The 27,668-nt window shown below is 45.2% G+C and overlaps 1 protein-coding gene across 2 annotated transcripts; it reads left to right on the top strand.

The window, feature by feature from the left end:
* The first annotated feature begins 4,134 nt into the window (after window positions 1-4,134).
* CALU (calumenin) lies at window positions 4,135-26,097 on the top strand. Of its 2 annotated transcripts, none has more exons than XM_075345409.1 (7): window positions 4,135-4,204; window positions 5,516-5,752; window positions 10,989-11,182; window positions 16,979-17,145; window positions 20,031-20,091; window positions 20,639-20,838; window positions 23,126-26,097. In XM_075345409.1, exons 2-7 carry the CDS (start codon window positions 5,532-5,534, stop codon window positions 23,228-23,230), a joined length of 948 nt encoding a protein of 315 aa, XP_075201524.1. In that variant the 5' UTR covers window positions 4,135-4,204; window positions 5,516-5,531; the 3' UTR covers window positions 23,231-26,097. The 2 variants fall into 2 exon arrangements, with proteins under 2 accessions (XP_075201524.1, XP_075201522.1); XM_075345407.1 differs by lacking the exon at window positions 10,989-11,182 and adding an exon at window positions 10,741-10,934.
* Window positions 26,098-27,668: the final 1,571 nt, after the last annotated feature.

Here is a 27,668-nt window from a genome sequence, read left to right as displayed (position 1 = left end):
ATCTACCGTGATTATCCCGGCCGTTGCCGGCAAGTTGTCCCCGGAGGGACTCTATGTGTTTACCGCCCACATGAGAAACTGCTCATGGACACGGCCGAGAACTTGCAGGCCACCCACGAACTTGTGGGCTTGTAAATAATGTTGTGGGATGGATACCGTTGCCGCCTCCAGAGAGGCTGATTTGGAGGATGGGCCTGGAGGAAAGTGATGGCCCAGGCCCGCCACTACCGTTACCGGTGGCGATCCTCTTGGGGTCAGGGGTCCCCCTGGACGTGGGGTCTTCTGAAGTGACAGTCGGGTGCGAGTTACCATACCCGTTCCCGCTCGGGCAGCCTGAACCTGGACTGGGGCAAAGGGGTGCTGCCCGCTTCTTAGGGGCAGCATCAGGGCTAGGTTGCTTGGGTGGGAGAGCGGAAGACATCCGTCCGTCCGTTATTAAAAATGTTTATGTGAGTTGTAACGTTTAAGAGGACCTAAAGTATGCTTATGTTTCATGTGTTACCATTTTTCCAATATTTTTTATCTTTTTCAGTTTGTAAAATAAAACCGGTGATGGACGGACAGCCCGCGGACGGTCTGCATTTTACCAAGGGGGAATGTGGCGCCCTGGACTAGCCAGGTAGCCACAGACAAAACACACACACACCCCCACCCCCCAGACAGTTACATTAGTCAGACAAAAACCCTTGTTGCCTCCCTCCAGGGTCTGATGTCCACACCAGGTGGGGCGGAGCCAGGCGGTTGGCCCCACCCACCGAGGAGTTCACAGGTCTGGAGGTGGGAAAAGGAGCAGATTTGTTCAGGAGGTGAAAGTGAGGTCACGAACTGCGAGTGTCTGGGTCGGAGCCCAGGCACTGTCAGCAAGGTTGGCAGACGGTGGTGGCCGTCTGCAGGAGTTGGTGGAACTCCGCAGAGCCGTAAGGACCGGGGCTGGGCGGTGGCCCACCGGTATCGGACTGGGGAACGGAGTGAAGCTAAGCACACAGGCAGGGCCATCGGACCCCGACCAGGCTTGGAGCCGCCGTCAGTAGTCAAATCCGAATGTGACAGGAACCCCCGGGGTTCCCTAACAACCAAGTCCCGACTGAAGGCAACCGCTCACACCGTGAGGATACACCGCCACCGGCTAGAAATCCAAGGGCCAGCGCCTGCGGGCAAAACGGGCTCCCCCGGTTTCTATACACCGGGGAGCGGACTACCGTTGGGAAGCCATTGGAGTCAACACAGGACACAAAAAGGTGCAGGGAGAGACAGCCACCATCACCTGTCCAGGGAGAGACACTGCAGCCGGCTGCGGGACCCGTCCATCCAGCCGTTTGGTTTACCGGAGACTTTGTGCATCTCTTGCTGAGTGAGTACACCAGTGCCATCCGGCACCGCGCCGCGCTGTCCCTGCAACCCTGCACCTCACCGACCCTGCCTCCCCGTCACACCACCGGGACCACCAACCCCTACCCACGGAGGAGGGAAACAACATCCCAGCTGCTCCCTACCATCGCTCCCGGGATCCCCGTCACCAGCAGCGGTGGTGCCCATCTTCACCACAACCCGTGGGTGGCGTCACGGACTAAATCCCCAAACAAACCACCCCCTTTTCACTAACGGGCGAGGAGCGCCGCTCGAGTCCCCGGATCCGGCCCACCGCTCGAGCCACCGAGCAGCAGCAGCGCCGGACCCGAGCGTTAGCGAGCGCAGCGCCCCGCCGCCCGCGACACTACAAGTAGCGTTTTTGAAAAAAGTTAAAAAACTGCAAGTCGCTGGATCCTTACTATAACGCACGCAAAGGCAGGTGAACGCATGTTGACGCGAGTCCATTGCAAATGCATTGAAATGAAAACGCATTTGCACTGGATCCGTTTTTGCGTTAATAAAACGTTCATGACGGATGTTAAAAAAACGTAGTGTGAAAGCAGCCTAAGCTTGTGAAGAGGTTAAATAACTGATTTCAGCTGGATCCTTTTTCCATTAAGCTTTGAGTCTATGGAGAACGGATCCGTTAAAAAGAACCTGTCAGGTGCAATATTCACCCAGGACCACAGGCAGTTCTGGGTACATATTGCTAATCCCTGCCTAACCGTCCCTGTACTGTATATACTAATATAGATAGATAAAGGGATCTTTAGAAACCGTATTTCTAAAGATCTTTTATCTTATGCTAATGAGCGTGGGGACTAGTCCCAAGGGCATTATGTCCCCCAACTAGCCGCCCTCTTAGCATGTTAGCACGCCCACAGGGGTGTACTAACATACTATTCAATTCAGCATCATCAGCGGTGACGCGTGTATCTGTGTTCGCTGTGACCGCTCTTCTGAATGCCGGCACTTCCAGTCATGCACAGTAGACCTCTCTGAAGCTGGGAGGCGTACACCCGGCTTCATACTGCGCATGACCGGAAGTGCAGGACATTCAGAATAGTGATGGGCAGTCCGGCTCTTTTTGGTGATCCGGTTCTCATGGCTCCGCTCACCGAAAACGTTCTCGGTTCCTTATTAAATATGTGTTCACCCCAGGTGAACAGATATTTAAGATTATAGTAACGCTGCCAAAACCCCGCCCACCTGTGGATAAACATCGCCCACTCACAAATGACCAATTACTTTGTTGAGTAGGCGCAGTTTAGCCGTGGGTGGGAAGGGTTTCAGCGGCGTAAAGAGCCGTTTAGAGATTTTAGTGGCTCTCACTGGTGATCCGGCTCCTGTCAGTCACAGCAGGGAGCCAAATGTTTGTGTCGGATCGTTCATGACGGACACATCACTAATTCAGAAGCACGAACACAGGTACGCGCTGCACTGCTGGTGACACTGCATTGAATAGCCTGTTTGTACGCACCTGTGGGCGTACTAACATGCTAAGAGGGGACACTAGTCAGGGGATATAAGGGACTAGTCCCCACGCTCATTAGCATACAAATACTTTTTCTAAAGATCCCTTTATCTATGCTAGTGTATACAGGGACAGTTAGGCAGGGATAAGCAATATGTACTAGAACTGCTCATGGTACTGGGTGAATATTGCACTCAGAGGTTCCCTTTAAGGGTGCGTACACACATCAGTTTTTGGCCATCAGGCGCAATCCGGCAGAAACATATAAAAACGCATCCAGTGTCTGTTGACGCCGGATACGTTTTTCCCCCCATAGACTTCTAATAGCGCCAGTTTGTGCCGGATGGCCTTGCGTTCCATCCGGCTTTTGCCGGATCCAGCAAAATTTGCTTTTCCAGCAGCCGGATAGAACGTTGAGGTGAACGTTTTTGTGTCCGGCAAAAAAAACTGATCCGGCGCCGTACGGTGTGTTTTATAATGGAAGCCTATGGACACCGGATCCGGCGTCATCCGTCATATGCCGGAGTCCGTTTTTAAACTGAGTATGCTCAGTATTAAAACGGATCCGTCAAAGAACGGAAGAAACAAATGGAAAAAACTGATGCAACGGATCTGTTTTTTCGACAGATCCGTTGCATTACTTTTTTCATCGGATAGTGCCTGATGGCAAAAAACTGAGCCTAACTGTATATATCCATCCGTATTTCTTTCCTTGGTAAAGGATCCGTTTTTTTCTTACTAGATCAGTTTCAAAAGCAGGATAAAGAGTAGGAATCCATTAACTGATCCGTTCTCCATAGACTGCAATGTAAAAAAAAATGGATCCCCATAAAATCAGTCATTTAAAAACAGACAAAAAAGTAGTGTCTGCAGAACTGAACGGATTGCTGCTGGATCCGCTCTAATAGGACGGGTGATCTTCTTTCTACCAGATTTATTTTCTCCACACTATATACACGGCTGAGCCCCGCTACTAAGACAAGCCCGTGCAGCGGGGGGCGGGAGCGCCCGGAGATCCCGGCCCTGTCACCTATCAGCGTTGCTATAATGAAAGAGCGGCTCAGAAGCGTCCAATAGGAACGTCCCAGCGCGGAGGGCGGGGCTGAAATGGCTCCTCCCACCTCCATAGATTGCTCCACGAATCTCCCGCCACGCCAGAACGCGCTTCATTCCAACCCGCGCCCCTCTCGTCATTGCGCGCTCCCGTGTGGACGTGGCGCTCTGCAACCAACCGGTAAATGTGACCCGCCCCTCTCTAGCAGTTCACCAATCAGCGAGTACAATCGCGGCAAGTTGGCGCAGGAAGCCACGCCCAGAGTAGAAAGCAGCTGCTTCCGGTGTCGGCGTGTGAGGACGGGCGGAGCTGTGAGGACAGTGCAGGTAACGGGACCGGAGATGCTCGGTGTGTGGGTATCAGGCAGCCATGAAGTGACCGTGCATGAGAACGGCCTTCTGAGCTGGAGGAATAACGTCTCCTGCTCTCATCCGCTTCCTCCATATCTGTGCAGCTTTCTGTCCATGGATGTAATGGAGGAAATCAGCTTATAATAACAATATATTCTCTACAAAGCGTATGAAAAGGGAAACTTGTGCATGTTATAGGGGGGCATGTCAGGGGGAGGAAGAATGTTGTAGGGGGTGATGTTTGGGGGTCTGTTCCCTCAGATGTGCCTATAAACTGCTTGGACCCTTCAAGGGCTTCTCTGGCATTATCGCCTGTCCCTAGGAAAGGTGACGATTCACGTCAGTGGGGTCCAACTGCTGGAACCTGCCCCGATCAGGAGAGGGGGGATGTTTCATCCGCAGTAGATCTGAGCGGCTGTGCCATTCCTTCCCTATGTGGCCGCTGAGCGTTGCTACCGGCAGCCCCGTAGAGAATGACAGTAGTGGCAGTCAGGCGTGGGCAATCTAATGGGCATAAGGACTGCGTGTCAGCGGTACGGTGTATATGTATAGTGATGAGCGGGCACTACCATGCTCGGGACTCGTAATGAGCTGTTGGCGCTCTGATGGGTGTGACTCAAGTACCCGAGTATAATGGGAGTCAATGGGGGACGCCGTCATTTTTCTGGAAATATGCTCAAGTTCCCCATTGACTCCCATTATACTCGGGTACTTGAGTCGCGCCCATCCAAGCACCAACTGCTGGTTATGAGCCCCGAGCATTGAGATAAGATGGCAAACGGGAAGAATCTGACAGAGCTGTAAGCAGTCATGATGTAATGCAGGGGAACGTGTGATGTCCCATTAGCTTCTGCACTATGGACCGGTTTTGGACTATCACACGTATTTTATATACTAATTCTTACACGTAAGGGTGCAGTGTGTGCGGTCTTCTGTGCCTCAGGTGTCGTCGTCTTTGAAAGAGAGTAGTTAAACCTCTACTTCCAGGAATCTCAAACAATGCGACTATTCTCAGCATCCTGAACATCATTGTCTAGTTTTGTGCCTTGAGGGCATTTTCGAGCATGTCACTTAGCGAGGGCTCATGTTTGGGTCAGTAGAGTGTGAAATGATCACACGTCCTGTACAAAGTACAGATTCCCGTGTGCTTTCATCATATGAACACGTTTACTATGGGAACTCTACAATGTTGTGACTGTCAGATCCTGTCAATGTTTGCCGCTTCTTAGGGGGTCCCGTTTCCAACGATGCTAATGTTACTTTAAGTTGACTTGTTTTGTTTCCTAGGTTACTTCAACAAGCAATGGCGAAAACGTGCCTCCTCTTGTGCCTTGGCCTTTCGGCCCTCTGTGCACTTTCCAAACCTACAGAAAAGAAAGATCGTGTGCATCATGACCCTCAACTTAGTGATAAGTCACATGATGACGGAGAGAACTTTGACTATGATCATGACGCTTTTCTTGGAGCTGAAGAAGCCAAATCGTTTGATCAGTTAACACCAGAGGAGAGCAAAGAGAGGCTGGGGTATGATCGCTGACTGTCCTGGCTAGGCATTTTGTGTTTTTTAAATATATTTGTATGTATGTATATGCAGGTACATACTGGATGTGTGTATTATATAGTTTAGCATATATTATAACCAGTTAAACAGGTTTCCCATTGTTGTTCTAAAGCAAATTTTTATGCCCTCAAGTTGTATTATATCCACATAAAAGTGCCAACAACACCACAAAATTTAAGACCTCTTTGAGGTGTATCTTATCTGGTTTTTAATACTGCTTGCAATCTTTATAGTGGTTTGTGCTTTATTACAAATTCTACTAGTGATTTTTACCATTTTAGTCCCTTGCGCACTTACCGTTTTTTGCCGCGGTTTTCCTGCATGTTTCGCTGCAGAAAATGTTCATAACATCTCTGCAGTGAATCACCAGCAAAACCTATGGAAAAAAAAAATCCTGTGCGCACTAGGCGGAATTTGACAGCTGCATGTTTTGCTGTGGGATTCCCGCAGCAAAAACAATTGCATGTCACTTCTTTTCCGCACGTCGCTGCGGGATTTCACTCCATTGACTGCCATGTAATCGTGAAATCCCGCAGGGAATAACGCAGGCAGCAAATTCTGTGCGGTTCATTGCATTTTCCTGCGTTATTCCCTGCGGTATTTTGCAGTTTACCTGCGGTAATGTATATCGCTGACTGCGGTTTGCATGGAAGTGATGTCATTATGGCAGGAAGAGGAAGTGGAGCAGAGAGTAAACACACACATTACAGACACAGACAGACATCACAGACATAGAACACAGACATATAGAATACACATAGAAAGCAAATGGAAATATAGAAAACAAAACATGTGGGCTCCGCCGTATTTTTACCTTCCAGCCGAGGTAAGTACACAGCGGCGGCCCGGTATTCTCAGGCTGGGGAGGGCGAGGGGCAGGGTTAATGTCCCCCGCCTCCCTCCCCCCTCCCGCAGCCGAGAATATCAGCCGCAGCTGCCCCGGGACTGTCGAATGCATTATGCGACAGTCCCGGAGTGTCCGCGACTCTTCTTGTTGCCGTGATGCGGTGGCAATCAAGGTAATGTAAAGAGTTAATGGCGGCGGATCGCCGCCACTAAGTCCAGGCTCGATCATGGCATCGTCTGTGACAGCTGACAAGATCAACCCGTAAGTAAAGTGAAAAAACACACACACCGAAAAATCCTTTATTTTAAATAAAACACAAAAAAGCTCCTGGTTCACCATTTTATTAACCCCCTCGAAACACACAGCTCCGGCGTAATCCACGTCCTGCGATGCTTGCATCCAGCCGCGACTGACACTGCTGAATGCAGCCTCGCAACGAGACAGCAGAGGTACCCACAGGGCATTTCCCACGGCCGGTAATGTGAACTCACTGCTGACCGTGAGAAATGCAGCGTGTGCTCACAGGGACTCTATCTATCCCTCTGTCTAGCTATCTGTCTTTCTCTATCTCAGAATGAAATGACTTTATTTTTTCTTCAATGTGCTTTATTGCATTGACTGCAATAAAGCACATGTACCAACCCGCACGCGGCAATACCACAAACAATGCCGCGGTAAAACCGCGGCAGTACCAAAAACAATACCGCGGCAAACCGCATGCGGTTTTCGGGTGCGGTTTGCCACTGTTTTTTACCGCGGGTGCGGTAATCTTTCAATGCCTGCGGAATTTTCTTGAGAAAATTCCATTTTCCAGTGCGCATAAAGCCGTATGCTCTTTCTTATGCAGTTTGGTTATTTGAGATTTGAGCTGCATTAAAAAACCCAAAACAAAAAAACTTCTTAGGCCCTGTGCGCACGCTGCGTTTTTTGCTGCAGGTTTGCTGCATGAATTGCTGCAGAAAATGTTCATAAGCTTGCTGCAGTCCTTCCCCCAGCAAAACCTATGGTAAAAAAAAAAAAAATGGCGTGCGCACACTGCGGTTTTCTCAACCTACAGGTTTTGTTGCAGAATTTTTGCAGCAAAAAGAATGAGCGTGTCACTTCTTTTCTACCAGGTACCTGCGTTTTTTGCCGTAGATAATGGTAAAAAAAAAACCTCAGGGACCAACCTGCGGCAAAAACACGGGTGCGGCTTCACCCCGGTTTTTGCCGCGGGTGCGGTATTCTGCCAGAGGGTGCAGATTTTTCTTAAGAAAAGTCTATTTTCTTGTGCGCACATAGCCTAATACAGCTTATAAGAAGGGTCTAAAAGGAACCAGTTTGTTGCCCTAGGCAGTCTCCATGTCTCTGCTCCACGCTTTTTCTTCCTTCTAGTAACCTTCTTGTGGCCGTGCAAGATATACTTTCAAAATCGAGCCTTAGGCCGGTTTGACACATCCGGCTTTTCGCCGGTTTGGCGGATGCGGCGCACGCCAGTACAGTGTATACAGTACACTGGCAGTGCCACAAGCGCCGGTCACTGCTGTCATGTGACCGGAGCATGTGACCTGGAAGTTGCGGCGCTGCCACTGTACTGTATACACCGTACTGGCATGCGCCGCTTCTATCAAACCGGTGAAAAGCCGGATATGTGAAGATAGCCTTATTCTGCCTTCGCACTATGCAGGTTTCTAGGGACTAGTCCGGTGTTGATTTCCCGGGGAAAACTCTTGCCTTGTATTTTTGTACGTCTGTTTCTCTTTGCGTGATTTACATTTTGAACAAGACCATTGGCTCCTTGCAAATGGATGTGACATTAACCAGCCCCCCTTGTCATCCGCAGTGCACCGGTGACACTCAGGGGCATACACCTGGCTTCTTTGTGCATTATGAAGAAAGCAGAACCCCGCACTCAGTTTGCAGGGAGACAATGGTGACGTCGCTCTTGCACATTAATGTAAATTGCACACAGAGGCTTGCTTAGGCCCGTTTCATACATCCGGCTTTTCGCCAGATTCGGCGCACGCCAGTACAGTGTATACAGTACAATGGCAGCATGACAAGCGCTGGTCACATGCTGTCATGTGACCGGAGCATGCGACCCGGAACTTGCTGCACTGCCATTGTACTGTATACACTGTACTGGCGTGCGCAGAATTCGTCGAAAAGCCGGATGTATGAAACCAGCCTTACAAGATTGGGGGGCAAGAGTAATCCATGAAAATGAGCATCTTGGCCGGCTAGTCCTGAGATATTTGCAAACGCAGACTGAGGCTTGCAGTAATGCAGACATGGCATGGAGCAGAGACGTGGTTAGAGATACTAGGGCAAGATGACAAGTTCCTTTTAAATGGTGTTTTTTGGCTGATATAAAGGAAATGCGTATTCATCTGTCCAAATGCTATGTTATATATTTCTAACTAATCTAATTTTATTGCTTCGTTAACTTTGTTTTATGGCATATTCAAGTTTAAAACCTTTTTTGTACTAAACTTAGACTACCTTTTTTATATACATGTATTAATATTTAGGCAATAAACACTTTGTGGTTTTACATAATGATATGAATACATATGGATGAGCTGTTCTCCTATGCTTCATATCGTCCTCTTAAAGGGACCTGTCGCCATGTTTTCCCCCATATACAGTAGGGCCAGCATCTTTCAACCCTCTGTTACAGCATACTAGAATGCTGTATATAAGTCCCCAAGCTGCTCTGCAGAACGCAAAAAAGACCTTTCATTATACTCCCCTATGGGGTGGTGCGGTCCAATGGACATCACTTGTCTTGATCTTGCGCCTCCTTTCTTCTTGCGATCGCCATCCTCCATCTCCCTTCTGTGCGCATGCACTTCTTTCTGCCTTGCCAATGGCAAATCATAGTATTGTGGTGGCCTTTTCCCACTTAGGCACAATACAGTACTTTGCTCTGCCCTTAGCAGGACAAAGAAGTGCGCCTCTTAACGGGCATGGTGGAAGACACTGTGGATGACGTAGCACATGTTATCCACACAAAGCAGGGAAGGAGGATGGCGATTGCAAGGAGAGGAATCACGAGGGGCATGGAATCAAGACAAGTGTCGCTCATCAGACCGTCCCCTAGGCGAGTATAGTAAAAGCTGTTTTTTGCGTTATGCAGAGCAGCTTTGGGACATATATGCAGCATTCTAATATGCTGTAACAGAGGGCTTAAAGGGAATCTGTCAGCAGGTTTTTGCTACCTCATCTGAGAGCAGCATAATGTATGCAAACAAATCCTGAATCCAACAATGTATCAACTTTGTTTGTGTCTGAACCACTGCACCCAGTAATTTAAGTGTTTAGATTTCGCATGTTGAAGGGCTCAGGAAGCTGACACCCCCCCCCCCCCCCCAACTAGGCTATCTATGTACATTTCTATAGGCCATAAGCAGGGGTGTGCCGGGTTAGCTGACCTAGGCCAATGATAATCTTCTGAGGAGCAATCAATATTGCAGGTGAACTGCACACTGTGATGAGAGCATCCCTAACATCTGTCTTAACCCCTACAGTATGCGGCCTTCAAATTACATGGCAAAAACCTGCTGACAGATTCCCTTTTAAAGATGCTTCCCTTTCTTTATATGTTGAAAACAGGGGACATCTTTGCTTTAAAGGATTGGTTCGGTACCTAAATTGTACTTTCTAAATATCTCTTTACAATTTAACCACTCTTTAATGAGCTTTAATTTACAATTCCCTACACTTCTCCGCCCATCTAACTAATCCCTAAATGTGTATTTTTATTTCTTGTGATATTTTGATTGAGAGGAGTCATGACGTCACAGGAGGCTGGAGCTGCACTTTCTCCCCACAGTATCTATTGTCCCTCCTGGAACAGGACCTCATCAGACTCCTCTTAAGTGAAACATCACAGGGAGTGAAGTAAAAAACCCCAAAACATTTGTGGATTAGCTAAATGGGGAGACGTGTAGGGCATAGTATAATAAAGCAAATTGCAGCAGTGGTTAGGGTGTAAGGGTAGATATTTAGAAAATACATTTTAGATAGTGAACCACCCCTTTAACTGCTATTCTATCTACACTACGCTCATTACCTGCTAACATTTTCTTTCTTTTGTTGCTGGGTGCTTCCATGGCCCCACAGAAATATTGTGGTTAAGATAGATGCAGACAAGGATGGTCTTGTAACAGTCGAGGAACTAAGGGATTGGATAAAATTTGCACAGAAGAGGTGGATTTATGAGGATGTAGAACGACAATGGAAAGGTCATGATCTCAATGGTGACAACCTGGTGTCGTGGGAAGAATATAAAAATGCCACCTATGGTTACATACTCGGTAGGTGCTTGTCGTCAGTGCATCCCTTTTATTCGTGCCATTTTGTCTTTGTAGAATGATTGTAAGTAAAATAGACTTGGATAATGATGGGTATGTGACGGAGGGGGAGCTGACAGCATGGATCAAGAAAGCGCAAAGGAGATATGTGTACGACAACGTGGAGCGGCAATGGCAGGAGTTTGACATGAACCAGGATGGACTCATATCATGGGAAGAGTACAGGAATGTCACCTATGGCACTTACCTGGGTAAGGGAGAAGTCGTATTGGATAGGTATAGTGCCTGGGCTGACAAAAAAAAATTGTTTGACTGTGAAAGTGTTTTGGGTTTTTTTTGTGCTTAATCAAAAAAAAAATACTATATTTTTAATACTAGTTAAAATTCAGCTCTTTAGGGTTGGGAGACTCATAAAATTAAAATAATTGTTGGTTGTGTAATTTATCTGCTAACAATGAAAAAGGAGGTGGACCCTGTCTGTGTTTAAGCTGTCGGTCCACTGATTAACATTAGCTCTGTAGTACTCCATCTAACTATGCACAGAGTCTCCTGTCTTAAAGGGACTGCCAGCACAGAATAGCTGTTCAGACCAAGTACAGGCGCTCGGGGCATCATGGCGGGGCCAAATATAACAGTGCAGCTTCCCTCCTGCTTGTTTTTCTCTACAGCTGCACCCGCCCCTCTTCTTGATTGACAGCACTAGCTTCATAGCTAAAGGAAAGGGTGAAGATAGATGGAAAACAAGCAGGTGGGAAGCTGCACTTCATATTTGGCGCCACCATGATGAACAGAACGCCTGTGCTTGGTTTGAATAGTCACTGTACTGACAGTTCCTTTCAATATTCTGTGGTTGGTTCAAGAAAACTAGAAACCATGTCCTCACTGATCGCAATTAACTAGACTTAGGCTACATGCGCACGCTGCATCTTTTTGTGTTCACAAACTGCAGCCAAAACTGCAGCTAAAACTGCAGGCAAAATGCAGCCAAAACTGCACCTTGTCAGAGAGAGCCTGGAAATGTCACAAAAAACGCATGTAATTTTAGGTGCGTTTTTCACACCCTGCGTTTTTGCTGCGTTTTTGTGACAAATGTTGACAAAAACGCAGGAAGAATGAACATGCTGCATTTTATTTGTCACAAACCTTTGACAAATAAAACGCTGACAAATAAACTGCAACGTGCGCATGACAAATCTGACTTCTCATAGACTTTGCTGGGAAGTCAAATGTCAGAAAGTTCTGACAACAAAACTGCAGCCAAAAAAGCAGGAAAAAAAAGCAGCGTGCGCATGTAGCCTTAGAATGATCTTGCTCTCTTGGACGAACATGCAGATGAATGAAACCTATTTCCACTGTCCATAGACTGGCCTGCAGGCCTGATACAGCGGTAAGCCCTAACACAATTTTCTCAGGTTATTATTACACCTTAGCTGTGTGCCAATGATTAGCTTTTGGTGGGTTTTTGATGTTGCGTAATTTCTACACCTATTAAAGGAGATGTCCGGTTTTAATCCATACAAGTCTGCAGTAACTTTGTGATTTCCAGATTTGTGAATGCTCACATTACGCACTGTCCGGTGTGAGGATTCTTTGGTGTCAGAGCCAACACTTGTGGTTACGTAGCCATCCGAGTGCGATATGTATACTCCCAGCTAGAGTCCGTCTATAGGGCAGTGGCTTTGCTCACTGCAAGTGTATTGAGTGAGGCAACGCCCAGCTAGTCGGATTCTGGCCGGGAGGATACATATCGCACACTCTTGTCTACGTGACTACAGTTCTCGGCTCTGACATCGGAGATTCCCCACACCGCACAGTGAGTCATGTGAGTATTCACAGATCTGCAATCACAAAGATTGACTAAACTTGTGTGGTTTTTTTGTTTTTTTTTTGTTTTTTTTGGAGGGGGGTTTAAACCCTGTTTTGACGCTTTTTTTTTGTGCGCACTATAGTGCTTTTCTGCATGTGCATTTTCTTTGCATGTAATGCAATTTTACAGAGAAATTCTGCACATAAAACTCCAAAATTGGCATGTGGATTTGAAATGCTCTCTGCAGGTCAGTTTATGAAGCGTAAAAAGTCACAGAGGGCCGGAGATTTCTATAGATCACATTCACTTTGCAGGATCTGTAAAACGCTGCATTTTAGATGCACTGCTTCAAAAATTCATTAGAGTACCGGAGATCATTTCCATACTGTTATTTGACAAACATGTGCCCATCCACCTGACAAGGATTACACTGGAGACCAGAAAGCTAGAATTTAATTTGTCTTAAAGAAAATATCAGTTTGTAAATACCTGGGGCTTAGGCCCTGTGCGCACTTGCCGTTTTTTGCCGCGGATTTCCTGTGGATTTGCTGCATGTTTCGCTGCAGAAAATATTCATAACATCTCTGCAGTGATTCACCAGCAAAACCTATGGGAAAAAAAAATGCTGTGCGCACTAGGCGGATTTTGACAGCTGCATGTTTTGCTGCGGGATTCCCGCAGCAAAAATGATTGCATGTCACTTCTTTTCCGCAGGTACCTGCGGTTTCGAAGGCTTTCAGATCAATCACCCGCTGACTCTGGGTCGGCGGAGGATTGATCCCCGGTATCTGGCCAGATGCTGCTACCCATATAAAGTTTATGGGGAACAGAATCTGGCCCAAAGGGGTAGGAGCAAGCGCTTCATACTCACCGATGACCGGGCGGCTGTCACAGTGCTCCCGCGGCGTCTTTCATCTTCCAGAGCCGGCTCATTATTCCATCTTCACTCCTTCCCTGCTCACCGGTGGCTGTGATTGGTTGCAGGCAGACACACCCCCATGCTGAGTGACAGCTGTCTCAGTGCAACCAATCAAAGCCGCCGGTGGGCGGGTCTATAGCGTACAGTAAAATAAATAATTTAAAAAAAAAAAACAGCGTGCGATCCCCCCCAATTTTGATAACCAGCCAGGATAAAGCCTCACAGCTGGGGGCTGGTATTCTCAGGCTGGGGAGCTCCACGTTATGCGGAGCCCCCCAGCCTAAATATTTCAGCCAGCAGCCTCCCGGAATTGCCGCATCCATTAGATGCGTCAGTCCCGGACTTTTCCCGGCTCTTCCTGTTGCCATGATGCGGTGGCAATCGGGGGTAATGAAGGAGTTAATGGCAGCAGCCCATAGCTGCCACTAAGTCCTAGTTTAGTGATGGCAGGTGTCTATATGACACCCCCTCATCACTAAACTGTAAGTGAAAGTAAATAAGCACAAACACCCCAAAAATCCTTTATTTGAAATAAAAGACAAAAAAGCCCCCTCTTTCACCACTTTTATTAACCCCTAATAACAGCCGTCCAGGTCCAACGTAATCCACAAGATGTCCCTCGACGCTTCCAGCTCTGCTACACCTGGCACTCACAGTGAGTGCCATAGACCATGTCTGCTCACTGTGAGGGTCAGGACGCAAGTGAAGTGAGCCGCCGGGATCAGCGGTGACTTCACTGATGTGCTTTGCAGTGACAGGTGGAGGAATCCAGCGGTCACTGCACATCAGCTGACTGAAGTCACCGCTGATCTTATACGCCCCTTCTCCTGCTAGGCTGCCTCCGGACACTGCTCTCCTGCTTCCAGGCTGGCTCATGCATATGCAGTTATGCAGTGCACAGCTGACCTGCAAACAGCAGAGCGCCGGAGGCAGCCGCACGGGAGACTTCAGCACCACGGACAGCAGGAGCAGGGAGAACTGTGAAATCCCGCAGGGAACAACCTGCAGCAATTCCGCACCAATACGCAACATACCGCATGCGGATTTTTTGCGTTTTTTTTTCTGCAGGTGCGGAAATCTTTAAGAGCCTGCAGAATTTTCTTAAGAAAATTCCATTTTCTAGTGCGCACAGGGCCTTACACTTGGACTGGTTTAAAGGGCAGTATACAGTACAGACCAAACATTTGGACACACCTTCTCATTCAAAGAGTTTTCTTTATTTTCAACACTTTCAAAGTGTTCCCAATTTTTCGGACTGACTGACCTTCGTTTCTTAAAGTAATGATGGCCACTCTTTTTTCTTTACTTAGAATTTGTATTAGGCCCCTTTCACACGTCAGTGATTCTGGGACGTTTGTGCTTTTTTTAAAACGTACCAGAATCACTGACATACGCAGACCCATTATAATGAATGGGTCTGCTCACACGTCAGTGATTTTTCACTGCACGTGTCTCCGTGCGGCGTACCCGCGTGTGCGTGATTGCCGCACGGAGACATGTCCATTTTTTTCTGGCATCACTGATGTTCCACGGACCACGCAGTGGTGTGGTCCGTGAAACACGTGCCAGAAAAAAACGTGCTTTTAAAATAAAAATCATTTTTACTCACCCGGCGTCCAGCGATGTCCTCTGCAGCCCGTTCTCCCTGCTGCTTCTGAGCCGGCTCATTATTGTCGCGCATATTCATTATGCGTGACACAGCCGACCCGGAAGCAGCTGCTGCGGGGGTCACCGCCGGCCGGATGCTGCACCGCGGGAGCGATCAGCACCATGGAGAGCGGGAGCGCGCACAGGTGAGTTGTTTTCTAAGTGCATTCACGGGCCACGGAGAACGGAGCCCGGATTGCACTTAGACAACCCACGTGTGCCGTGATTCACGGCACACGCAGGGACATGTGCGTGTTTTACACGCCAGTGAAAAACGTCAGTGTTTTTCACTGACGTGTGAAACGGGCCTTATGGCAAGAAAAAAAAAGCCAAGTCTATTCAGTAGGACTATCAGCTGTATCTACCAGACTTCTGCACAACACAACTGATGGTCCCAACCCCATTTATAAGGCAAGAAATCCCACTTATTAAACCTGACAGGGCACACCTGTGAAGTGAAAACCATTTCCGGTGACTACCTCTTGAAGCTCATCAAGAGAATGCCAAGAGTGTGCAAAGCAGTAATCAAAGCAAAAGGAGGCTACTTTGAAGAACCTAGAATATGACATATTTTAAGTTGTTTCACACTTTTTTGTTAAGTATTTCATTCCACATGTGTTAATTCATAGTTTTGATGCCTTCAGTGTGAATCTAAAATTTCAGAGTCATGAAAATAAAGAAAACTCTTTGAAGGAGAAGGTGTGTCCAAACATTTGGTCTGTACTGTACATGAAAGTTTGAAATGGGAATAACTGTTTTATTTATTTAATTTTAAATCATTAAAATGTGGTTGATCAAAAAAAATGGATGAATCATTGCCCCTCCAAATCTCAATATTACAGGGAAAATCCATATACAGTGTCTTATCTTTTTTTATGATTATGAGTTGATTGTTAGACTATACCTAGGTGCATGGCCACAACAGTCACCAGACCTTACCAACAGACTTTCTTTTTTTAGAGAGCTATCAAAGATTGGGTATCTTAAATAATAAAAAAAAAAATGCATAGTTGCTAACATCCTAATTTAGCTGTTATTTAATCTGTATACCTACTTCTGCACCCCCTGTATATTATATTAAACTGCTGCAGATGGTTTTTTTTTTTAATAATCTCTTTCCAGCATCCTTTTTTCCTGCTGGAGTATACCTCTTTAACTGGAATGCAGCGTGAGAGATGTATTTGGGTAGTAAATCTCACCTTTACACTTCATGTTACTAATTGTAAAATGTTAACCATTCGCATTTGGTAAACTACATTACAGGAAATCTAAACTAATGAAATAGAAACTGCAAAAATAAATAATTAAAACTGAAAAATATTGAAAGTAATATTCACTGAAAGCCTCCTAAAAATCGGGCATAGCCCTACTCACTGCCCTGTGTTTTGCTGAAGCCTCTCCATGTGCCCTCTATGCAATGAGAAAAATAATTTCTCAACCCCCACCCCAATGGTCACCCTCCAATGGAATATTTTCGCAAACGATTAGCCATTTGTGCAGAATGTCTTCAAGACTGATTGTTTCAGGAATATGCAGAAAATCGTGTAGATTGATCTGCCTTTTTTTTCCATTTTTTTTTATCTTCTGATTTTATTTTGGGGTTGCTGTTTCTTTTTAAGCTTAGTTTACTTAGTTTATAATTTTAGCTTTTTTCTTTTTTCCCCTCTTTCTCAGATGATCCAGATCCTGACAACAGTTTTAACTATCAGCAGATGATGGTTCGAGATGAGCGACGCTTTAAAATGGCTGATAAGGATGGTGATCTGATTGCTACCAAAGAGGAGTTCACAGCTTTCCTGCACCCTGAAGAGTACGACTACATGAAAGACATTGTTGTGCTGGTCAGTACTAGCTTGCCTTTTAATGAGTGTTTGGTAAACTTTTAAAGGCTTTTCAACTTTTTTTTTTTTCCTTTCTTACCAATGACCTACCCATAAATAGTAAGATTGGTGAGGTCCGATACTCGACGCACTACCAATAAGCGGTTGGCTGGGGCTGATGTAAATCTTGTACGGCGCTGTGTTTAGCGGCTGCTTCTGGGTGCACACTGGTTACATACTGCTAGAGCAGATCGGTTGGAATCAGACACCTGGCACCTCCTCTACCCGTCTGATATTTCTGACCTATCCAATGGATAACCTAAATATAAAATTAGTGGAAAACTCCTTTAATGGGGTTCTGAACTTCATATCTCAAACTGAAGTTGGCCGATGAGATGATCATGGCAGGTTTTTTACTTTTTCTGGCAGATCTAAGCCCTTTTGTGACTTCTGCATTTGGAGAAAACTTGAAATTACATTGATGTTTTTAACACCATAAACTGGGGTATACTTGCCTACTCTAACCACCATTAATTCTTCTTCGGGGATCTGTTGTGACCGGGAGCTTGGACATCTCAATCTTCAAACGCCCTGATTTCATCATAGGCTACATCATCAGATGCATCTCTGAACACGCTCCTTTCCAGTCACCTGAATGCTGCAGGCAATCACAAGCTTCAGCGGTTAGATGACTGAAGAACGGGACATCATTGCTTCTGGTTCTGCTGTAATAAGGGGAAGAGAGCTAAACATTTCAGGTTGTCAGTTTATCACACATGTAATGATAACATCTGGCCACTAGGTGTCAGTAACACTGGCTATTGGTCTGAATTTAGTAAGTGTTTAGTTTTTAGTAACCGTTTGCCCCCCTTGCCATAGGATAGTTCTGCCTCAGATAACTTGTTGGGTTTTTTTTGTTTGTTTTTTTACTGCACTATTCTATGTCCTGTTGTGTATAAATATGTGACTCTTCAGATTTTGTGTTATACCATGCCTGATGAAGAGACCTGAGTAGTCAGGAAAGCTTGCTAATATTACCATCTTTTCAGTTGGCCATTAAAAGGTATCAACCACTGAGGACTTCAGTTCTTTTAAACAAACCTTTTTTTTTAGTAAGTGTCCGGTCACATTTAGGGGAGGGAGCTGCATTGTGGGCCCAAGGGAAGATCCCCTCTCACTGGGACCAGAGATACGTGGGCATTCTCCTGGAAGGGAAAGATTTAAGGGTACTTTACATGCTGCAACATCGCTAGCAATCTCTTTAGCGATGTGGCACGCCAGATCGCAGTTAAGATTTGCCAAAATCGCACATAGGTCATTTTTGTAGTTCCGGTCACATCTGCGATCTCGGAAAATCGTATATGCGATCTGGCGCGTCACATCGCTAATGAGATTGCTAGCGATGTCGCAGCGTGTAAAGCACCCTTTAGATTTCCTATTTTGTATATATGTTGCAGGGGTTAGGTTTATTGTTTAGTCCATTTCCTGTTCCTGTACTAGTCTCAAGGGCGTTCTATCCCCCGACTAGTCCACCCTCTTAGCATTTTAGCATGCCTACAGGGTTGTACTAACATGCTATTCAATGCCCATTGTCTAGCGTCATCAGCAGTGACTTGTACCTGTGTCCGTTGTCCCCATTTCAGATGCCGAGCAGTGCACATGATCAGAAGTCTGAGCACTTCCGAGCATGCACACTAAACCTCTCTGAAGCCGGGACACGTACACCCAGCTTCATAGTGTGCGTGACCGGAAGTGCGGTGGCTTCTGATCATGCGCACTATCCAGTGTCTGATGCGGTGACAACAGACACAGGTACACGCTTCACTGCTAAGGACGCGGGCCAACTTGCATTGAATAATAGCATGTTAGCACGCTCCTGTGCTAACATGCTAAGAGGGCTGATTAGTCATAGGGATATAACACCCTTGCGACTAGTCCATGTGCTCATTTGCATATAATAAAGGATCTTTAGAAATACTTTTTCTACAGATCTCTTTATGTATGCTATTAGATGCAGGTATTAGAAATATCCACCCAGAACTGCTCATGGTTCTGGGTGCATATTGGACCGACCTGACAGATTCCCTTTAAGTATCGGTTACACAGGAAAGCCTATTTTAGGTTCACACATTGCTCGTGCACTAAACAGACCGCTCTCAGACCTGTACAAGATCAACATATTATTACAGCTTGCTTCAGTCTGTTTGGCATCTATATTTTTTTACTGACTCAGTACAGTTATTGAGTAGGAAACTGTATTTGGCCTTGTATAATTTTTAACGGGGTTATCTGGGACTTTACTTATTCGTCCTTATGGGGCTAAGAACTTACAGGCAGGTAGTACCTAGCTACTTGTATGTCCTTTCTGGTGCCAATCTCTGCCAGCTTAGAGCCATCACAGTCAGCTTCTGCCAGCTCTTTTGCTGCTTCATTTGACCTGACCTCAGCAGAGCTGCTCTTCCATTCTGTTCTGCTGACATCATGCTGAATGACAGCTCACCTTCTGCAGCTATGGAAGAGAAAAAGCGTCTCTGACAACTTGTCACCGGAAGTCGCAGAGATCTGCACTAGGTAAGTAGTACTAGCTGCCTGCATTTTCTTGGCCCCATAGGGGAAAAATAAGCAAAGCATCGGATATCCCATTTGAATTAATGATTTAGAATCAAAAGCTGATGACAAAAACTGACATGCGCATGACGGTGAGAGTTAACAGAAAAAAATAATTTCTGTATTAAAAGAAAAACGCTAATCCCCCCCCCCACCACCACTCCTCTTTCTTTCCCCCTCTGTCCCACACAGCTGTTTGAAAATACCCTCTCAATTGTTACATTGATGGCTCTCATTTCTGATTGTCTCATGCTATATATCTCCTTACCATGGATATTGTTCATTTTAATACCTTACAGGAAACAATGGAAGATATTGACAAAAATGGAGATGGTGTGATTGACTTGAACGAATACATAGGTGAGCTGTCTACATATAAATGCATAATGTGAGCTGGAAAAAACGGTCTATCAGGCTATGTGCGCACGTAGCGTTCTGCCCTGCAGAAATTTCTGCAGCGATTTGAACAGCACACGTGCGCTTCAAATCGCTGCAGAAAGTCCGTAATGGGAAAAAAAAAAGCCGATTACATGCGCTCTGAGTGCAGCCCCTCCCATAGACAGGGCGGGCGCTGCATGCAGAGTGCAGGAAAGAAGTGACATGTCACTTCTTAGAACGTGCGCTTCGGGCAGCAGCCGAAGCGCTGCGCTCTAATACACCACGTGCGCACATCTCCTGCATAATCTTCATAGATTGTGCTGGGGACGCAGGACACATGCAGTTACGCTGCGGTGCAGATCGCAGCGTAACTGCATGCAAATACGCAACGTGCGCACATAGCCTTAGGCTCATACACTTTTTTTTCCCCTTTTCACGCTTAATTGTTTGGCGTCATCACTTATTCTGTTTGTAAATATTCTATAAAATCACATTTGTCTAATAGTTTTTCGCTCACTATAAATTGCAGGCGATATGTACAGTCATGATGGCGATGCTGATGAGCCAGAGTGGGTGAAAACCGAGAGGGAACAGTTTGTTGAGTTCAGAGATAAAAACCGTGATGGTAAAATGGACAAAGAAGAAACTAAAGATTGGATTCTTCCGTCTGACTACGACCATGCTGAAGCTGAAGCTCGCCACCTTGTTTATGAATCTGATCAAAACAAGGTAACAATTGTGGGAGGGAACTAAAGAGAAGAAATGGGATTTTGGACCACATAGCCTAGTATAGAACGTCTATAGATATACAACATTTCCAAGCACTGACTGATACTTTCAAAATATATAGAGATTTCGGGGTATGCCAGCATATTTCTTTACCTTAGTGCAGCTAAGGTGTCGGAAAGTGCAGGTAGGGCAGAAATAGACTATCGACGCCTGAGCATGATCATATACAAGGTTAGAAGAAAAAAAACGAAACTTTCTTCACCATTTTTTGTCTTCTGCCTCATCACATAATATCCACTCTTAGGCTATGTGTGCACGTTGCGTAAATACATGCAGTTACGCTGCGCTTTGTAGCGCAGCGTAACTGCATGCGTCCTGCGTCCCCTGCACAGTCTATGGAGATTGTGCAGGGGCCGTGCGCACGTGGCGTTTTAGAGCGCAGCGCTTCGGCTACTGCCGAAGCGCTGCGTAAAAAGAAGTGACATGTCACTTCTTCCGTGCGCTTTGCCGGCAGCTCCTGCTCTGTCTATGGCAGGAGCTGCAGGCAGAGCGCATGGAATCGGCTTCACAACGGACATTTCTGCAGCGATTTAAAGCGCACATGTGCTCTTCAGATCGCTGCAGAAATTTCTGCAGTGAACTGTACGCAATGTGCGCACATAGCCTTAGGCCCTGTGCGCACTTACCGGATTTTGCCGCGGATTTTCTGCGGTTTTGCTGCATGTTTCGCTGCAGAAAATGTTCATAACATCTCTGCAGTGAATCACTAGCAAAACCTATGGGAAAAAAAAAATCCTGTGCGCACTAGGCGGATTTTGACAGATGCATGTTTTGCTGCGGGATTCCCGCAGCAAAAACAATTGCATGTCACTTCTTTTCCACACGTTGCTGCAGGATTTCACTCCATTGACTCCAATGTAATTGTGAAATCCCGCAGGGAATAATGCAGGCAGCAAATTCTGTGCGGTTCACTGCGTTTTCCTGCGTTATTCCCTGCGGTATTTCGCGGTTTACCTCCGGTAATGTACATCGCTTGCCTGCGGTTTTGCAGGGAAGTGATGTCATTACAGGAAGAGGAAGCGGAGGAGAGAGTAAACACACACACATCACAGACACACAGAGACATCACAGACATAGAACACAGACACATAGAACACACATAGAAAGCAAACGGAAATATAGAAAACAAAACACGTGGGCTCCGCTGTATATTTACCGTCCAGCCGAGGTAAGCACACAGCGGCGGCCCGGTATTCTCAGGCTGGGGAGGGAGATGGGCAGGGTTAATGTCCCCCGCCTCACTCCCTGTCCCGCAGCCGAGAATATCAGCCGCAGCTGCCCCGGGACTGTCGCATGCATTATGCGGCAGTACCGGAGTGTCCCCGGCTCTTCTTGCTGCCGTGTAGCAGTGGCAGTCAAGGTAATACAAGGGGTTAATGGTGGCGGATCACCGCCATTAACTCCAGGCTTGATCATGGCAGCGTCTATGAGACAGTTGACATGATCAACCCGTAAGTAAAGTGAAAAAACACTCTGCGAGACAGCAGAGGTAATTAACGGTCATTTCCCACGGCCGGTAATGTGAACTCACTACAGACTGTGGGAAATGCAGCGATCTGTCCTCTATCTGTCTATCTATCTATCTGTCTGTCTATCTATCTGTCTAGCTATCTATCTGTCTATCTATCTGTCTATCTATCTGTCTATCTGTCTGTCTGTCTGTCTGTCTGTCTGTCTGTCTGTCTGTCTGTCTGTCTGTCTGTCTGTCTGTCTGTCTGTCTGTCTGTCTGTCTGTCTGTCTGTCTGTCTGTCTGTCTGTCTGTCTATCCCTCTGTCTGTCTGTCTGTCTGTCTGTCTATCTATCTATCCCTCTGTCTGTCTGTCTGTCTATCTATCTATCCCTCTGTCTGTCTATCTATTCTTCTGTCTATTTCTCTATCTCAGAATGAAATGACTTTTTTTTTTTTCAATGTGCTTTATTTCATTGAATGCAATAAAGCACATACCAACCCGCACGCGGCAAAACCGCGGCAATACCGCGAACAATGCCACGGTAAAACCGCGGCAAACCGCGTGCGGTTTTCGGGTGCGGTTTGCTGCGTTTTTTTTACCGCGGGTGCGGTAATCTTTGAATACCTGCGGAATTTTCTTGAGAAAATTTTCCAGTGCGCACAGGGCCTTATAATTGTCATACAGATTCCATACATATGTATTTTTTTTTCATGAAAATACTTCACCTTGGAGATTAATGCTTTTTCACTTAAACCATCATTTATTTACCTTACAGGATGGAAAACTGACAAGAGAAGAGATTGTGGATAAATATGACTTATTCGTGGGTAGCCAGGCTACAGATTTTGGAGAGGCACTGGTCAGACATGATGAATTCTAAAGATGGAGACTCATCCATCTCTCCAGCAATCAGGGGAACCTCGCCCTTATGTAGGGCTTCAGCAGGTGGAGAACGTAGCTCGGAACAAAAGTAATTTATTGTGAACTGCTGACTTTCTGAACCCCGAAAGGGAAAAGGACACGTGCAAACAAAACTCTGACTATATTTCTGAGGCCACATAGAAATTACGTCCTAAACTCTGCCTCATATTAACACTTTTTTTTTTTTTTTTTAACTTTAGGGATTAATATGCATTGTTTAAGGCGCATAGATTTTCAATATCGTTGGCTCTTGATGCCACTTTACATTTTTTCATCAAGATTTCTGAAAATCGATTTGTTATAATTTGCCCATGTCCGTATTGATATGGCACTTTTATGTTTTGTACATCTTTTGCAAAAAAAAACTTGCTAAAGAACAGATTGATGCTGGATTGTCCTAGTTGTCAGGGACCAGTAGTATCTGGAGATCAGTCCAAACAAAACCTAACGCCTTATGTGATTTAGTATTGTATGCGTGCTCAAAGTATTATGTGTGTTTTTATCCTTTTCACAGAGGTCACATTGCTGCCTATTATATTTCATTTTATTTTTTTTACAAAATTTGTTACTGAATGGCCTACAGGTTTACAACCCCAGCACAAATCCAGTATTGATGCCTCATTCATTTCATTTATACTGTTTTTTTCCTTTTACAACTGTGCACTTTTACGTCCAATAATACACACAAGATTTATTTTTTCCATACCTTTTTATGCATATTTTTTTTATAAGTCATCACATACAAGATACATTTAGTTAACCCCAGTGATTCCAGTGTTCTTTTGTAGGGCTATAAATGTACATACATCCTATTGTCAAGCTATTTTTGTTATTTTGTATGGATTTCTTAAACTAGATATAATGGAAAGAAGCAGGGCAACAAATTACTAATGAAATGTTTTCACAAACTCAGTCATCCACATGTAAATTTGTGCTTTTCATTTAGTACTGTTTCCCCGAAAATAAAACGGGGTCTTATATTAGTTTTTGCTCCAAAAAATCTGCATTTTCAGGGGAGGTCTTATTTTTTTCCCCATGGTCACCAATCACCATTTATTCTTGATTAAAAAAAAATAATCAACATTTATTCAAATACGGTCATATTGCAATCTGCAAGATTAACATAATTCTCAAAACCCTGTGTGTAACACGTGTATCTCTCTATGTAGTATTATCTGATATCCATGTATTATGTCTCTTGTATACACACCTACACCTCTGTCTCCTCTTCAGCTTTAGAATCCTGCAATGACCTTTGTCACACAGGTCCTCTTGCAGTGTTATCAGGATATAAATCCTGGGTCCCCTAGGAGAATAAGGGACCTGTGAAATTTCTTGGTTTGCTCTCCCATCCCCCTAATTGCCAGTCCTGCAAACCGGCCTGCATCCTGTTCAGTTCTTTTAGACTCCTGCAATTAAGAGACCTCTCCTTACATGACTGTGAAATCATCAAAGGTCCTTAAACAGTCTGAACCTCGGAATACAACTGTTGGGGCCCCTACAAGAGTGGGGCCCTGATAGATTGTGAAGTTTGACTCTCCCCTACCCTAACACCAGCAATGACTAGCCAGGGCTTATTGTTGGTGTAGGGCTTATATTTCAAGCATACTCCAAAAATCCTGTAAAATCATGCTAGGGCTTTTTTTGTTTGGGGAAAACACGGTCACAATCCCTGTTTTTAATCCGTTTGTATGCGTGTGTTTTTTTTTATAACCTTAATGCATATGTCCTTTTACAATCTACTTTTTAAAGAAACACTGCCAACAATTCCCCCCCCTCCCGTAATCTGATCTATGTAATGTAGTGAAAATGCATTAGTATACTAACCGATCACCGTACTACCAGTATCCAGTGCCGCTCTGGTCCTCTTCTAGCTTACATGTGCGCTCCTCTTTGCTGGATCACACAGGGCCTGTTGTGCAGGACGATGCTACTTTCTCATTGTAAATCTATGGAACTTGAGAACAGATTTCATAAATTTAAGTTGTGAAAACGACTTCTGATCTACACATGAAACCCCTTGTATTGTCCAGTAAGTCGGAATTTTAAGTTACGTGACGTAGAAGAGGACCAGATCAATGCTCGACACCAGGGAAGACCATTAGCAGTAAGTATAATAATGCATGTACACTCCAATGCATACACAGGATTCTGGGAAAAAGAAAATTGTTGGTATTGTTTCTTTAACTGAATGAACATTATATTTAAGACTCCTTTTTGTGATGTGGATGCAGGAATGCTGTTAAGGCTAGACTTACACACAGTTTTTGTTTTTGGTTTTTTTTTTCTTTAGCAAGAATTGGATTTAACAGATGGGTAACCAATCCTGACTTTGGGTTGAACTCATGAAATTCTTGAAGTTTCTAGAGCCTAGCACATGTTTTGCCCACATTGAACGAGGATGTTTACTCAACAATTTCCAACAATCGCTACACATGGCCATATGCCTGAACACTTTCCTATTCCACCCCTCCATTTACATTGGTATTAAATGTGGAGTATGCTGCTGACAAGCACCTCTAGTGGGGATTAAATCCCCAGAGAACAAGAGGATCAGGCATTCAAGCTCAACATGCCGGTTTCTTTTTTACCCCATCATGTGTCGGGAGAGTCGGAGGCCTTCATACATATTAGATGGTTGCCCACCCCTGCCAAGTTTGATGGATTTGGTCTGGATTATTTTTGTGTATGGTCAGCTATACTTTGTTTATTGTCACTGCTTAGCATCCTTACACCCATATTTGTCAAGCTGCAGTGTTTTCATGGGTGCTACAAGAACACATTGAGCTCTATACAGGACTTGCAATTAAAAGAAATTTGAAATACTGTAGATGTTTGTTATTCTTTTACAATATAGCTGTTCATGTGCCATCCTTTGACACACTTTGGGGGCATTTTCCTTATAATACAGTGCTGTGATGATGATACCTAATGTAAACAGTTTGCATCTGTTGCGGGACTACTTGGCTTAGTAATGTTTATTAGCTCTGGAAGGGTAAAGGTGTTCTCTGAGAATAGGAAAACAAATAACTGAAGGAAATTTCATTACTTCCTAAATTTCATTACTAAATCCAAATCATTTTGTCTAAAGATGTAATCCCCATAGAATTAAGATGGCCGTCACCTTGTTTCACTTACAGAAACTTGTCCTAGTACGGTTGGACATGAGTATGTGCAGTGGAAGCTCCTCTTCTGTGACCTGGAGATACTAATACAAGGCAGCAACCATTTTAATTTTATGGCGACTACTTTCTTAAACAATTTGTGTAATTTACAAATTTAAAAGTATTTACGAATTTATTTATACTAGTATTCCTACTTATTTTACTTTTTTTTTTCTTTTCCTGAAGAACCCCTTTGGAAGAGTCTGCTGTTACAGAATGGCTGCATAAATGAAGCACAGGCGCGCTCAGTGCATCAGGGCGGGCCAATCATTTACGTGCACCCTCCCACCTCCTTTTTTGACATCTCCAGCTTTGTAGATAGAAATCAAAGGAAAAGGAGCTAAAGGGTTTACAAGTAGATGAGAAGGTGCACTTAAATGTTTTGGCCCGCCATGGTGCACTGAACGTCTGTACTTTGTTTGAACAGTCAGCAGAGAATGACAGTCCCTTTTAATTATACCAGAATATGGTGCACACACAAAAAAAACCCTATGGGTGTCTTGGGCAAGTCACAGATGGAAACACACAGAAGCATTCATTTTTTTTTCATGAACACTGGAAATTAGTCCCCTATATTTACAGAGCTGAATGGGTCTGGTCTAGTTTTAAAGGTAATGTGCCACAATTTTTATTATTGTATTAATTATTGAAACATGACACTTAAAACTGTTATTTTTTTTTATGTTTCATTAATTTTTTTTTGCAGCTGCTCAGGCCTGTTTTTATTTGCCTATGTGTAAGTGTCTGAGCATGACATGACATCACAAATATGGCATCTCTTGAGTAAAGGAGACTGCAGTCGGTGTCTGATTGCATCTCCTACAGTGTGACTGCCTCCAGCATGCCTTGTGAACTGGGCATAAGGGTGGTGTCACACCTAGCGACGACAACGACGTCGCTGCTAAGTCACCATTTTCTGTGACGTAGTAGCGACGTCCCGTCGCTGTCGCTGTGTGTGACATCCAGCAATGACCTAGCCCCTGCTGTGAGGTCGCCGGTCGCTGCTGAATGTCCTGCTTCATTTTTTGGACGTTGCTCTTCCGCTGTGAAGCACACATCGCTGTGTGTGACATTGAGAGAGCGACGAACTGAAGCGAGCAGGGAGCCAGCGCCTGGCAGCCTGCAGTGAGCTGTAACCACGGTAAACATCGGGTAACCAAGAAGCCCTTTCCTTGGTTACCCGATATTTACATTAGTTACTAGCGCTGCCAGTGCCAGCTCCCTGCACTTGTA

This window comes from Anomaloglossus baeobatrachus, chromosome 4 (genome assembly GCF_048569485.1).
Source record: "Anomaloglossus baeobatrachus isolate aAnoBae1 chromosome 4, aAnoBae1.hap1, whole genome shotgun sequence".
NCBI classification, from domain to species: domain Eukaryota; kingdom Metazoa; phylum Chordata; class Amphibia; order Anura; family Aromobatidae; genus Anomaloglossus; species Anomaloglossus baeobatrachus.
Note: the sequence above shows the minus strand (reverse complement) of the source record. Positions and strands in the feature narration are given on the sequence as shown.

Excerpts from the sequence above, each read along its gene's own strand:
- CALU (XM_075345409.1), top strand. The coding sequence starts at position 5,532 with ATGGCGAAAACGTGCCTCCTCTTGTGCCTTGGCCTTTCGGCCCTCTGT. Across the intron at positions 11,183-16,978 it reads CACCTATGGCACTTACCTGG|ATGATCCAGATCCTGACAAC; the intron begins GTAAGGGAGAAG and ends CCTCTTTCTCAG. Across the intron at positions 17,146-20,030 it reads TGAAAGACATTGTTGTGCTG|GAAACAATGGAAGATATTGA; the intron begins GTCAGTACTAGC and ends AATACCTTACAG.